This window comes from Erpetoichthys calabaricus, chromosome 6 (genome assembly GCF_900747795.2).
Source record: "Erpetoichthys calabaricus chromosome 6, fErpCal1.3, whole genome shotgun sequence".
Taxonomy (NCBI): Eukaryota; Metazoa; Chordata; class Cladistia; order Polypteriformes; family Polypteridae; genus Erpetoichthys; species Erpetoichthys calabaricus.
Genome location: NC_041399.2, coordinates 150,509,344 through 150,522,799, shown reverse-complemented (window position 1 = coordinate 150,522,799; position 13,456 = coordinate 150,509,344). Strand labels below are relative to the sequence as shown.

At 35.2% G+C, this 13,456-nt stretch overlaps 1 protein-coding gene across 1 annotated transcript in view; it reads right to left on the bottom strand.

Annotated features, from left to right (window-relative positions):
* The window catches only part of gmds (GDP-mannose 4,6-dehydratase), a 479,963-nt gene that overhangs the window by 295,052 nt on the left and 171,455 nt on the right, over positions 1-13,456 (bottom strand). Inside the window, exon 2 of the mRNA XM_051928781.1 lies at positions 1,879-1,923. Within this exon, the coding sequence (XP_051784741.1) occupies positions 1,879-1,923 (45 nt within the window). The remainder of the gene's footprint in view (positions 1-1,878; positions 1,924-13,456) is intronic.

The window sequence follows — 13,456 nt, the reverse complement described above, 5'->3', positions numbered from 1 at the left end:
TAACCAAGCAGTCTTATTGTCATTAGCTATGGGGTAGTGACAAAAATAATAAAATTGCACTGCATATTCTCCATTATGAAGGAAACATTTAACAGTCTGAAAGTATGAATTAGAAATACCCCACCTGACTGAAAGCAAGTAGTTGAGATGGTTTAGACATTTAATGAGTCTCACCCATAAATATTACTTACTGGAGGTATGGTAGTCACTATCAGAAAGACTGTTGATATTATAATTCTCTGCTGCATTGTACATAACCATGAATGTGCTAAGGAAGTCTGGTTTGACCTACTATACCTGTTACAACCATGGCCTACCTTGGGACAGGTAATGCTAGTATTAAATATGATTGAATTAAAAAAAGTTTTATTATTCTATAGTTTAGATTACTTTATATTAAATTTAATTTAGAAAAAATGATAAGAAATTTGTTGGATAAAAATTTCTGCTCATTAGATCATCATTATTATGCTAGCATAACCAGTTTCTGAATATTGAGCATAAACAGTGCGACAGACCTCAGGGTTGGCTAACATCCCAGTTGGGATAAGCCCCATACCCTTACCTGGCAGGGAGGCCAGTGTAGTGGATGGACAGTGGGAGACAGCCTACCAACAAGATGAGTGGCCACATTCCTGGGCCAATATGCCCCACACATGAGGTTATAAATGTTTATTCATGTGGGTTTTATTTCCTTCTTCATAATAAGCAATTAACCTTACGGCTATTAATAGTGCCTAACAACTTTACTGGTTTATACACAAAGAACCAAAAAAAATCTCTCTCACTTGTACATCATTGTTATTTGTCTTTTATTGCTATCCACCACACCCCACTGCCACACAGTCTTCATTCTCTTCCCTTGACTCTAAAACATATTCAGCCTTGGCATTTAGCCACAGTAGCAGTTTAAAACCATTCGAAAGTGCGGTCAGCATTATAAAATACTGGTGTCACAAGACCATAGGACCTTCCTGCAGCCTCTAGTGTTGTGGTGCCACTGATCCACAGATGCAATTATAAATCAAATATGGCTTTCGTTTTTCTCCTCACCTTATCTCACCTATACTTTCCCGTGTCAGCAGACACACACTTTCTCTGTGATGTTTCTTGGGCAGACAGGGAAATACTAGTCATGTTTTGCACTTTTGGCTAAGCCCAAGTGTATCTCCTCCCTTTGGCACCTATCCATTTTCCCTACTAAATAACAACCCTTTTAATTTTTTATCCTGTGTGTGAAACAGTCTACCACTATGAACTTGATTGAGTTTACCCCAGCCAAAAATCAAGAATTCTTTCACAGGACACCCCCTGTGGCACTATGCAAGTTGCATACAGTCTTATACAGGTTCCAAAATTATTCTAGAATGCTCTAAAGCACTGCAGAGGAATGATAATATTAATAACAGTATAAGGTGAAAAAAAGTACAAAACACAGGGAGTTTTTTTTTCTTTTTTGGAGACAAATATACTTTTAAAATAATTAATGGTCAAAAATATAAACTGCTCATATTTCAAATGATTTAAATCAACTGGACAGTAAATCTAAAATTCTCAAAACTTATTTCAATTTCACAGTTACATAGACCAGGGAACCAGATGTACATATGTTTTTGAATGTGTGTGGGTTTTACTGTGGTTTTTATGTAGGTGTCAAAAAACACACTCATGGTCTGATCTAAGGAAGTAGAGGGAATTTAAGAATAATGTGATAACTAAAATAATCAGCTAGCTTCACTGCAAGGCAGTATGTTCTCCTCCCGGAACAATGCCATTATCAGGGTTTCCCTGGAAAAATACACATGCATATACTATAAAGGACAGCCACAAAGGAAGCAAGATTCAGACTGATGACTCCATTAGTCTGCAATTACTCACCTCATACCCCTTATCCAAAAGGAACTCAGCCAAATATGATCCATCCTGAAAAACATAAAACGTAAATTAGTAATTACTAAATCTTCTTTTGAGATATTAGGTTATGTTTGAGACTTTAGTTGTAGATTAACTGTTAACAGAGCAATAAAATGAGCAGGAAGTTTTTTTCACACATAACAATACAGTATATTATTTAATTAAAAAAAATCTCATCAATTCAAATTACTTGGTAAAAGGCAACATCAGCATTCAACTTCAAAAACAGCAATTAGGTAATGGTTGCTGACACACAAAAAAATGGAAAAGAAGGTTAAAGATAGTTACTGTATACATCTATAATGGTGCATCTCTAACCTTTTTTTGTATATTTTTAGCATGGGAATAACTGTTACATACTTTGTCAAATAGGATAGTATGTTAGTGTAGTAATTTGTGCTGTAGCCAGAGATTTAGCATTCCGGGCTTGCAGCAATTGCTCAGTCATTGTTCATGTGGAGTAATATTTGATTTTACTTAACAATCTGTCAATATTAATTATAAAAACCAATTAATAAATAGTTTTTTTATACTATATAAAATGTGCCTGGGTTAGAAGGGACTGGAGATGTGAAGTGAGTTGACATCTTCAGAGGGATGTCAATCTCCCATATTTAAAATAAGGGAAATAACTAGGAGTCTGGATTTTATTAACACATACATGACCATTTTGCAATGTCTCAATGCATCCCCACAATTCAATGTTCACTTTTTTTTCACCAAATCATATATCTGAAACAAATTGCTAGTTTGTAAGAAGTTGAATTATTGAAATTAAAATGCTGACTTCAAATGGATACCCGCCTGAACCATAGTCTTTGGAAATTACCTGGTGAAAGATCTCTGTACCTGCGGTGGGTTGGCACCCTGCCCAGGATTGGTTCCTGCCTTGTGCTCTGTGTTGGCTGGGATTGGCTCCAGCAGACCCCCGTGACCCTGTGTTTGGATTCAGCGGGTTGGAAAATGGATGGATGGAAAATCTCTGTACCAAATAGCCCACTGCATCTCATTCCATGAATGCTTGAAAGAACTGATTTCTGAGTTATAGATACTGAGGGAAAGAAGCTGTTTTTTTGCCATTTTCTAATGTGTTGTTCTGTTTTCATTTTTTCTTTCTCTGAAATTGTTTACCCCAGCAAGTGATTTGCATTGTCTTCCAGAATCCCAAATGGTCACAACTCCATGATGAAAAAATAGTTATTGGACATTACAATTGCCATTGTCCTTCCAGTAAATGAAGGTCAGGAATTATAGTAAGGTAGTATCTGTTTATGTTTGTTGGAAAAGCTATGATTGCCAATATAGGCTCCAGCTGCCCCACAATCCTGCCCTGGATGAGTGGATTATGAGGATGGACAGACAGATGGATGGATGGACGGACTTTTGAAATTCAAGCTATCACCTCCTTTTGTTTTGAAATCTGTCTCTAATTATTGCTTTTGTAAATTGCATTTTGACAACTTTAAGCATACCGCTTTGTACTTTTTAATTTATTTTATTATTTTTTTTTGGTGTGCTTTGTAATCTTTTTAGAGCTAGTCGGTTTGGCAGGTGCTAACACCTCTTCATGTAGGAGGGGCAGGTGAGTGAATTAGTTCCTACAGATTTATTTATAAGGACTCGATTTTTACCCTTCCTTTCTCAAGCTATTATTAGGGTCTGTCAGGGTTTTTCCATCATGTACTCCTTTTTCTGTGTTATTTTAATGTCTATTCCAACAAGGCAACATACAGTATTTTAACATTTTGTGAGATTTCTGGCCCCATCCAAGTCTTTACTAGTTTCTATCATGAATAATGAAAAAGCTTGTTTGTACAACGGTATGTTGTTGCCACGAAGGTATTCAAATTTTGTTCTAATCATATAATGGGTCAAATATGCCAATAAAACACACATTATAGAATTTCCACTTTCACCAGCCAGCACAAGTGAGACTCAACAGGATGAAGCCATTGTACTGTATGTATTTGAATTTACACATTGTATGATTTTTTTTACTATTTATTATTTTTTTTAGGAATAGACTTTCTTTAAAATGATGAAGAAAAAGTTGTCTCTGACCAGAGTTCTCATTAGTGCAAAGTAATGCTGCCTTAAGTCCTTGTTCCCTAATTTCAGTTAATATAAAAAGCTGTTGATAGTGGAAAATGAATCAGACTTTATTCATCATTCAGTAATTTCTCTATTTTCATACTACTGCCAAAACCTTGGAATTAACAATACAGTAAAGCCTTTTGCAGCACGTTTTACAACAATTTAAAGCAGTCTTATTCTGTTTATGCAGGGGTCTGTATTTAGAAGTGTATCCCAAGAGTACAATCTTACTTGTTTGAGCATGCAAGAGTTCAGTACATTTTATGGTCAGAAAAAAAAATTACACAAAATTCAATAGCAATGTTAGTACATAAACTACACAATTCATCCCAAAAACTACATGATATGAACCTTACTACATCTTTAACAATATCATACTTCCTTAATTTTAGGTGTCAGCTATTTTTTTTTGTAAAACTGGCATTCTGGCTAGGTTGGAATACTGTTGGGAATACCTGGCTACCAGAGATTAAGCATGTTCTAAGAAAGGGAAGGATAGATAGACAGATGGATGATTAGTTTTTTTTTAACCAAGTTTTATACTTTTATCCTACCATTATCAAACTCAATTAAATTAGTTCAGGCTTAAGGACCATGTGACTATAGTAACATAGTGTGCCATGCAGAAATCAACCCTAAACAAAGTGTCAGTTTCTTAGTTTGTACAGTACGTTACAAAGAAAATTATAAAGATATGCATAATTAGAGTTGGGAAAACATATTCTTTGATTTTTTAAAGTTTCATGTTTTCTATGCAGTATTAACAATGAAGTAAATGTTAACGATGGTCCCCACTGCAAACCAAACTGGATCCAAAACAAATTTGCCCAAGGCCAGTGCAATGCTTCTGATGATGTTTATAATATAACATGCCAGGCAAACATTAAAGCCAAACTTCATACTACAAATACTTCATACTTCATACTACAAATGTCGCTTTGCTCCTATGGATTACTTTATAATCATGAAAAAACTTTGCAAACAGGTCCATGACTTTATTTTTCAAGGAAATCTCATGAAATGTTAAACAATATTTCTTTTGCACAATACCCTTTGCATGGTATGAACTTGAAAAAGATACAGCTGCCAGAAAAATCCAGACAGAGCACAAGAGGAGAAAATGGGAAAGTTTTGACAGTTAATACTGAAGTCAAACACACTGCTGCTTTAGTGTTACTACAGTCTGAAATGTCAGAGCTATGTCTCGTAAATTAAGAAGTGTGAATAAGGGTCCCTTAAAAAAGGACACATTATGCAAAACCATGCACATTTCTAAAGAGCCTTGGAAAGTATGATATTAATAAACCAGTCTGTCGCGATTTATACTTTCTTTTAGTGATTTTCTCTCTTACAATTCCCTAAAGAATAAAAAGAGAATATGCTCTATGTTCTCTCAGTATATTGCATAACCTCTCACTTAAATGGTTATAAGAAAGCAACACGTAAAAGAGGGGAAAAAGCCACACTCCTCGAGAAAGCTGATGAGAAACAGGCCTAACCAGGATTGAACCCTGTCAATAAGGTCTTGTTCTTCTCACCCAGGCCATTTCTCAAACTTTCCAACCACACTGGAACATTCTAAACCAGCAGTGGCATTTACTTCCTCTGCATTTCCTTTCCAAGTCTATCAAGTGATGTGGCACTGCTTTTCAGCCAGTGGGAATATGAGTTACTAGTTCCTGGCAATATCTGATTCTCTTGTCTGGTAGTAGTGTAGTACTCACACACTATTTATTTTTCTATTTACAGTGACATTTTATTACCTTAAAGTAAAAGAGCAAAAAAGTGACTCCAGCAGGGGCCACATTTGGCTGTGAGATGTAAACTTAATTCTAATAGGTCAAATTATAAATGTCAGTTTATCAGTAAAAACAGGAGCTGATGTTGCTGTAGATGCTAAGATTTCAAATCACTGTGTCTACCATTGTATTCTTGTAAAGACTCTGGGTGGCCTGCATGTTCTAAAATTTCCCAGTCAATCTGTATCACCAGAGCCAAATATGCTAAAAGCATTATATTCCCCACCCTGATTGTATCCGGAAACTCAAGAACTATGTAACACTCATAACGAGTCACAAGCTGCAAAGGGACTAGGTGGTGCAGTGATCTTTGACCACTATATACACATGTATGAACCTAGTCATAACCCAGATGAAATGCATTTCACTGATGTTTTTAAAATGTCTCCACCTGAAAACTGAAAATAGTTTGAAACTTGTTTTAAATGTTACATTTTATTTATTTTTTTTAATGACTCTGAGAAATAGATCTAATACTCTTCCCTCATTTTGAAAGTCCCATAAAAATGAGATCATAAAATTGTGTGAAGATGTATCATTTTATATAGGTTGTCAAGAAAAATGATAGAATTTGTCTAAAATTATCTTAAACAACTCCTCAAGTTGTCTGAGGTATACATGTCCTGAAACAGTATTTCATTTAAGACTGCACAAAACCCAATCAGACAAAGCAGAAAATAAAAGCTCCTCCTTAAAATAAGTAACTGAATATAGCTAAGTAATGTCAAAAGTGATTTAGATTAAAAGTACAAATTTCTCTGTGTGGCTTATTTAAAGCTGCAGAATTATATAATGAACAAACAGGTGTGCAATGGATTTTTGAATTTCATTTTATTGAAGTGGAGTGAGGCGTTGTGCCTTTTTTCTGCCAGCAGAGGGTTTCAAGTCAAGTGCAGCATTGTTAATATTTGTAGACAGAAGAATAAACTGTATAAGACAAATACTGTAAAAACAGACAATTACACACTATACACAAATCTTACATACAATAATAATGAAATCCATTTTTAATATTTAAGGTCTTCTGCCAATCCCTATTTTAGGTATTTACAAATACCAAAATTCAAAATCACATTTGTCTTTAATTTAATTTTAACAGCCAAAACAAATCAACTTTTTAATGACTTCCATTAAACTTTCAATTTCAAAGCTTTATAAATGTGACAAACAGACAGACAGATATTGACTAGTCAAAATTTAAAACACTTGAACTAGTGAAAACCTGATTTGCTGACACCGCATTTGATGTTTTACTTTGGTTAGTTAGAAAATAACACTAATGAACAAAGACTTTGTCACAGAACAACTTAGGGGTATTTTAAAAGTACTGATTTCAAGAATGTACTCAGAATTTTTCCATCACACAAAGTTTTTGAGTTCTGCCTTTCTTTTAGGTTGTATGTTTAGTATTAAGGTTTACTACTCTTTTTAAAGTTTAGGTTTAAAATATTTTTATTGCTGTTTACAAGCATTTTATAACTTTACAGACTTTTTTCCTGGTAATTTTGAAGCAGTCAAACATGTTGAATGATTTCATCAGGACTTTTCTGAAATGGAAAAGCAACACAAGTGGAGTCCCAGTAATATGCTTGCCAACTATTACCGGAACCTTAGAGTGATATTCCTGAGGCCAAGTAGAGCAGAAAATTGTATACAGTACTTCTGCCTTTTAGGTGAGACTGTCCCATGTGTATATATAGATGTATATCATATATTTTAAGCATGTGTCATTTAAAATCCTAATGTGATACGGAAAATCCAATTAGATATTTTAATTCAGCACAAAAATACTGTAAGATTCACCTATATTAATTCATATCACAAGAAAGTTACATTTTGTTACCCAGTGTAATTATTGATTTAATTACTGTATTTTGAATTAAGGATATCTAAAAAAGAATTTTAGGCACCTAAAGTGCAATGTTAACTAGTCAGAATTAAAGAAAATTTCTGTCTCATTTGAATTCTGATTAGTTATACTGGAATAACAGATGTTATACTTAAAACTCTCCATCAATGGAAAAACTCCCTCAATTTTTTCATGAAATTTCTAAAAGTAAAATATATTCTAGGCAACTCAATTTTGAATTCTGACTAGTTAAAGATATTAAGAAAAACCTATACCGCACTAATTCCTACCTTGTGCACAACACTGACAGGTTAAAATGGATTAACCAAATATAGTAAAAGATAAAACAATGAATAGAAACATTAATACATATCACTAGTAATTAATTTATATAAAGTACAAGGTCAAATTAAACTTTTAAATCACCATTGAAGCATAATTTAAGTAGATTTTAAATCCTATTAAGAAAATGTAATATTATAACATATAATGTTTATGCATATTTTGCATTACTACAGTACATTTGACTTCAGGTTTCTCTAGGATATCTGAAGCCAAACAAAAAAGCATTAAATGCTCAGGATTACTAAGTGCGTTTAATATTATTAATTAGATTATTATCAAATAATCCTAAACAGTGAATCATGTTTTTTCTATAAATTGATCACTAAGGCGGACGGCTAGGGCTCATGCCTAGTCAGAACACCCGGAGGATGGAAAGACCGGGAGAGGAGCAGTACCTCATCTGGAACACGAGAAGGCAGCTGCCCTGGTGGGTGTTGGGGCCATGGGAACAGAGCTCGGAAGCTCAACCTTGTGGGGACCCATGGCCACCGCCAGGGAGCCTGGATGGTTCAGAAGCCATGGTATGCAGCACTTCCGCCACACCAGGAAGTGCTGCCGGACCAGGAAGCAGGTACACCCGGAGTGCTTCCAGAAGCCCATGCAGCACTTCCACCACACCAGGAAGTCCTGCAGGAAAATCATCAGGATGCACCAGGAGCACTCCAGGTGCGCCTGGATTCTCTTCCAGCAACACTTCCTGGTGTGGTGGAAGTGCTGCAGTCCAAGGCTCCGGAATTGTCTAAGCTCCCCCTGGTGGTGGCTACGGTCCACAACAGGATTAAGCTTCCAAGCTCCATTCCTGTGGCCCAATGCAAATCAGGTGGGCCGCCCTCTCGTGTCCTGGGGAAGGTATTGCCTCTCTCCCAGTCCTTCCGCTCTCCAGGCGTCACCGTGGGTCAAGGTCCCCGGTCATCTGTCACATCACTTGATATATTCTTTCTTGCAATATTTTTAAGGAAATGTAGAGCAACTAGTCTTGCATGTAGACTATGAAAAAATAAATTCAGCAGGGATTATAATAAATTCACATAAAGTAATAATATCAAGGTACTGAACAAATTCTATTCAATTTTATTTATTCTTAAAAAGCACATTTCACAAGGAACATTTCTTTATTTGCCTAGCAGACACTTTTATCCAAAGCAGATGTCTGGGACTGTTATGTACACAATTTAACGCATGTTTCAATTTCCTAGCAAATTATAAAAAAAATGATCATTTCAAACAAATGAGGAAATAGTATGTGTAAAAACAGACTGGGAATGTGGGCTAAGATTATGTTTGCACTTTGTTGATCAGTAGTTCATCTAAACTAGTTTTAAAATAATTTTTTATTCTTTGACAATTAAACAAAAAAAATCAAGAAGTCTCAAATAACAAAAATAATGCAGCTATAATTAAATCCTAGCCCATTCTGTAACCATACATAGTATAATCCCTACCCCATTGACCCCCAACATGAGGTCCAAGATCCCAACCATTATTGAATAGTCATTAATTTTGGAGATTTCTATTCTAAATAAACAAAACATTTACTGTAGCAGCTACAGAAGCCATAATTACAATAGATATAATTAACACAGGAATCATCTAAAGAATTTTTTATCCCTGAGTATGGGGGTATATGGGATTCGAATGGCCAGTACATTTGCAAAGTGATCTTTCCTGAAGTATAGCATAGAGTGAACATCAAGCATCCTAGATTTAAAATAATCAACTTTTACTCACAGAGATCTGAAACAGTACACTTTTTAGTATATTTGTCCTAAACTACTAATAAACAATATCAGCAAACACCGAAACAAAGTTAATTTGTAAAATTCCCAAATTTGGAATGTGTATCTGGAATAGCGTGACAAAAATCAAGTAAAACATTTTACATACCTAAAATGTATTAGTTTGCTACTTAAATATTTAAAAAAAGAAAAATGGAGGCAAGTATATTATTAAAGCGTCAGCTCCTGAGTGAAACTGCATTTTAATCAGTGCATAATATGAAGACATACTGTATACACACATTTATATTTAAGTAACGAAACAAGATTGATGAACTGAATAGCCTCCTTTTGTTTGTCAAACTTTTTATGCTCTTATATGATGCACCATAAAAGAGAAAGTCAAAACAAAAATGCAGACTCTAATTAAATAGTGTATTTACATAATCCTGTGGGAAGCTTAAATGTCTCTGTGTGTTTTTGCAGGGAAACAAGCTTACTACTTTTGACTGAGCTACTAAATTGTAATTTAGTCTTGCTCACCACTCTTTACACAACACATTTGATTATGAAATTATCCTAAGGTGAGAGTTTTGTGTAACACAATATGTAAGGATACACTGTTCTGTTCACATCTTGATTTATTTATAGCAATAATTAGGCACCAGTACAAACATAAGTATAAGACTGCAGACATGCCAATTATTCATTCTAAAATCTATTTATTACAATAACCAATGCCTTGAAAATCTGTCTAGTAAAAAATTACATTACAACAATGGCACACTAATATTCTTATTCTTAATGTCACAGTCATGATTGCACATGGCAAATCTAATCTCAGACATAGGGGAAAAAAAGAAAACTTATAGGTTAAATAAAACAATGATTTAAGTTAAAGTTAGCAAGCCTTTGGTTAAGGGATTCATTGGAAAGAAAATCTGCCGTAACTATGGGTCTCACTGAGCCAGGCTGCCAAGCTGGTGATAGACATATCCACACGTTAGGGCTTTAACAAGTTTCTGGACAATTAAAATGGGACTTTGATTTTCAAAGAATACCTACTATGCTTATCAAGCATATGTTTTAAAACTATTGTTTCTAACAGTTTTTTTTACATATTTATAACTTGTATTTTTTCCTCTGCTGCTTTTTTGTATGATGTTTTTTTCAGTTGCTTTTAACCTAATTTACTTACTAATCATACATGCTTAATACATCTATACTTAAACTGCTTCTGCTTCAGTGGAACAAGTCACTTGCTTAGACTTTCATTGCAGCAATGACAGGGACCTATAGGTTTACAGTTCACATCCTTGGCTACTTGCAGAATTAAAATAATTTTATTACACACAATGTTTAGAATAGATGTGGACTTCACCGAACACATTTCTTTTCATATTTTTAAACATAGTTGCTCTTTTTTGTTGCTATATTTAGCGCTCAATTTAAAGTAGGCAATAAAAGTCACAGAAAACTGCCAAATTCCAGCTGTTTCACATGTAGGTCACTTTTTCAGGCTAAACAGAAAGAGGAGGCACCCTGTTGATTAAGATAAGATATAAATAACTGAAACCAAAAGGTACATTTCTGGAAGCACTGAGGCAAGTAAGAATATACTTCTGAGATTGAATAGTCTCTAAGACAGACAATAGAGAATATAATATTAAATGTGATAAGCTGGTTACCGCCTTGCATTCAATGGTACCAGAGCAGACCAACACTATTTTTCTGTGGACTAACACACACCACAAGCAATCTTAGTTCACAGATTTGCATTGTGGTAACTGTCAGTGGCCAGCCACAATCCTGCAATAGCGGGATTACAACTGCTCTCAGAAGCAATTTCTAATTTGCCTAAGATGATGGAGGCTCATCATCCTTTGGGCCAAGCAGATAGTGTTTCTGAATACTGTAAGCGGAGTGCTTCCTGGTGATGTTAGTTGAGCTCTCTCTCACTCAGTCCCCATCTTACTACATAGAACTTCCACTTTCACAGGCCCCTTTTTATCTTACACTGCAAAGAACAGCATAAGAAAGTGCTCAGCTGGATGGAAGGAACCAAAGTAACATTTTCACTTCAGTCAACATGCCTAAGCATATACAACATATGTAAAATGTGTGAGAAAGAAAAAAAAATGCTCTATGTAACTATTAAAATTGGGAATTTAACAAGATAAAAATCAAAGGTACTGCAAAGAATTTCCGCCAGGAAAACAAAATCAACACCCTATATTTTCAAACAGTAGGTATGCCAACCGATCAAACTTTAGATTCTTTTATAATGCAAAGAATGATATTTGAACATGATGCTGGACTGATATGCCTAGTTGTTAAACTTTCTTCATATTTAAACTACAAATAGCATGTAGTAGTTGCAGTATTGTAATATACAGTACATTATTTATAAAGTATTTGGTTCAAACAATAGAAAATGTAAAAATTAGTACTTACTTTAAAGTTAGCAGTAACACTAACACTGTCACATGGAATGCACGGACTACCTGAAGATGCAGTCTTAAAAACTGGTAAAACACAGGAATACAGGGACACCAGGAATCAACAGATGGAGTTGTCCTCAGAGCAAAGAAATATTTAACCTACATTCCCGAGAGGGAATTTTATGTTTCCTTAGGACAGAGGGCAGATTGAGACTACAGTAAGAGAAAAGTTGGGTGAAGGTTCAAAAGTCAAGCAAAGAGATAAAGGAAGATGGATAACAAGAAAGAAATGTTATCTAGAACTTGGTAAACAGGCAAGTGGATACGCAATGAGTTAAATTTTAAGATGGTCCAGCAAAGTAGGAGGTTTCTTGTGTTGTTAGATACCATGACCATTGTTTATCACTTGATTTTGTACTTGTTCAGAGTATGGAGTAATGCAGGGATTGCTTCTATTAAAATACGTAACAGTAAGTAAGTTGCAGGTCTACAAGAAAATTGTTGTGAAAAAGATTACAGTATAGTTGAAATTTGAAGATATGGGTAGTACAAAGGTTAATGCACAAGATTCTGCATTTTCTGCCATCTGTTGTCTTTTACGCTTACCAAAATTATATTTCATCTATACTAATAAAAGGCAAAGCCATCACTGACCCACTCACTCACTGACTGACTGACTCACTCATCACTAATTGTCCAACTTCCCGTGTAGGTGGAAGGCTGAAATTTGGCAGGCTCATTCCTTACAGCTTACTTACAAAATTCTATGCGTAACGGTCATAACTGGAACCTACTTTAGTATACTGTATACGGCCATAGCGGGCAGCTCGGTCGCCGTGTGAGGCGGTTGCGTCTTGCATCATCACGCCTCCCACGTGATTGAGTGCCTGCCCGTATAAGGTAAATATTCGCGGGTGAAGGACTGTGCTTAGCATATTCATAAGTGCGGCTGCTGCGGAAATCAGCACGCCTCCCACGTAATTGACTGCCTGCCCATATAAGGCCGTTCTTCGCTGCGGTGTGTTCATTCCTTTTCTTGCTTCACCAAGGAAGCAGCCTTTTCACAGTTTAAACACTGTTTTATAAACGAACGACATATAAGGCCGTCCTTTTTCCTTGCTTCGCCAAGGAAGCAGCCTTTTTATTTAATCCACGGGTTCTCCGCTGTTTTATTGTTCATTTATTACGATTGTTATAGTTATTGTGTAGGTTTTATTTAATCCACGGGTTCTCCGCTGTTTTATTGTTCATTTGTTAAGATTGTTATAGTTATTGTGTAGGTATTTTACACTTAGTTTA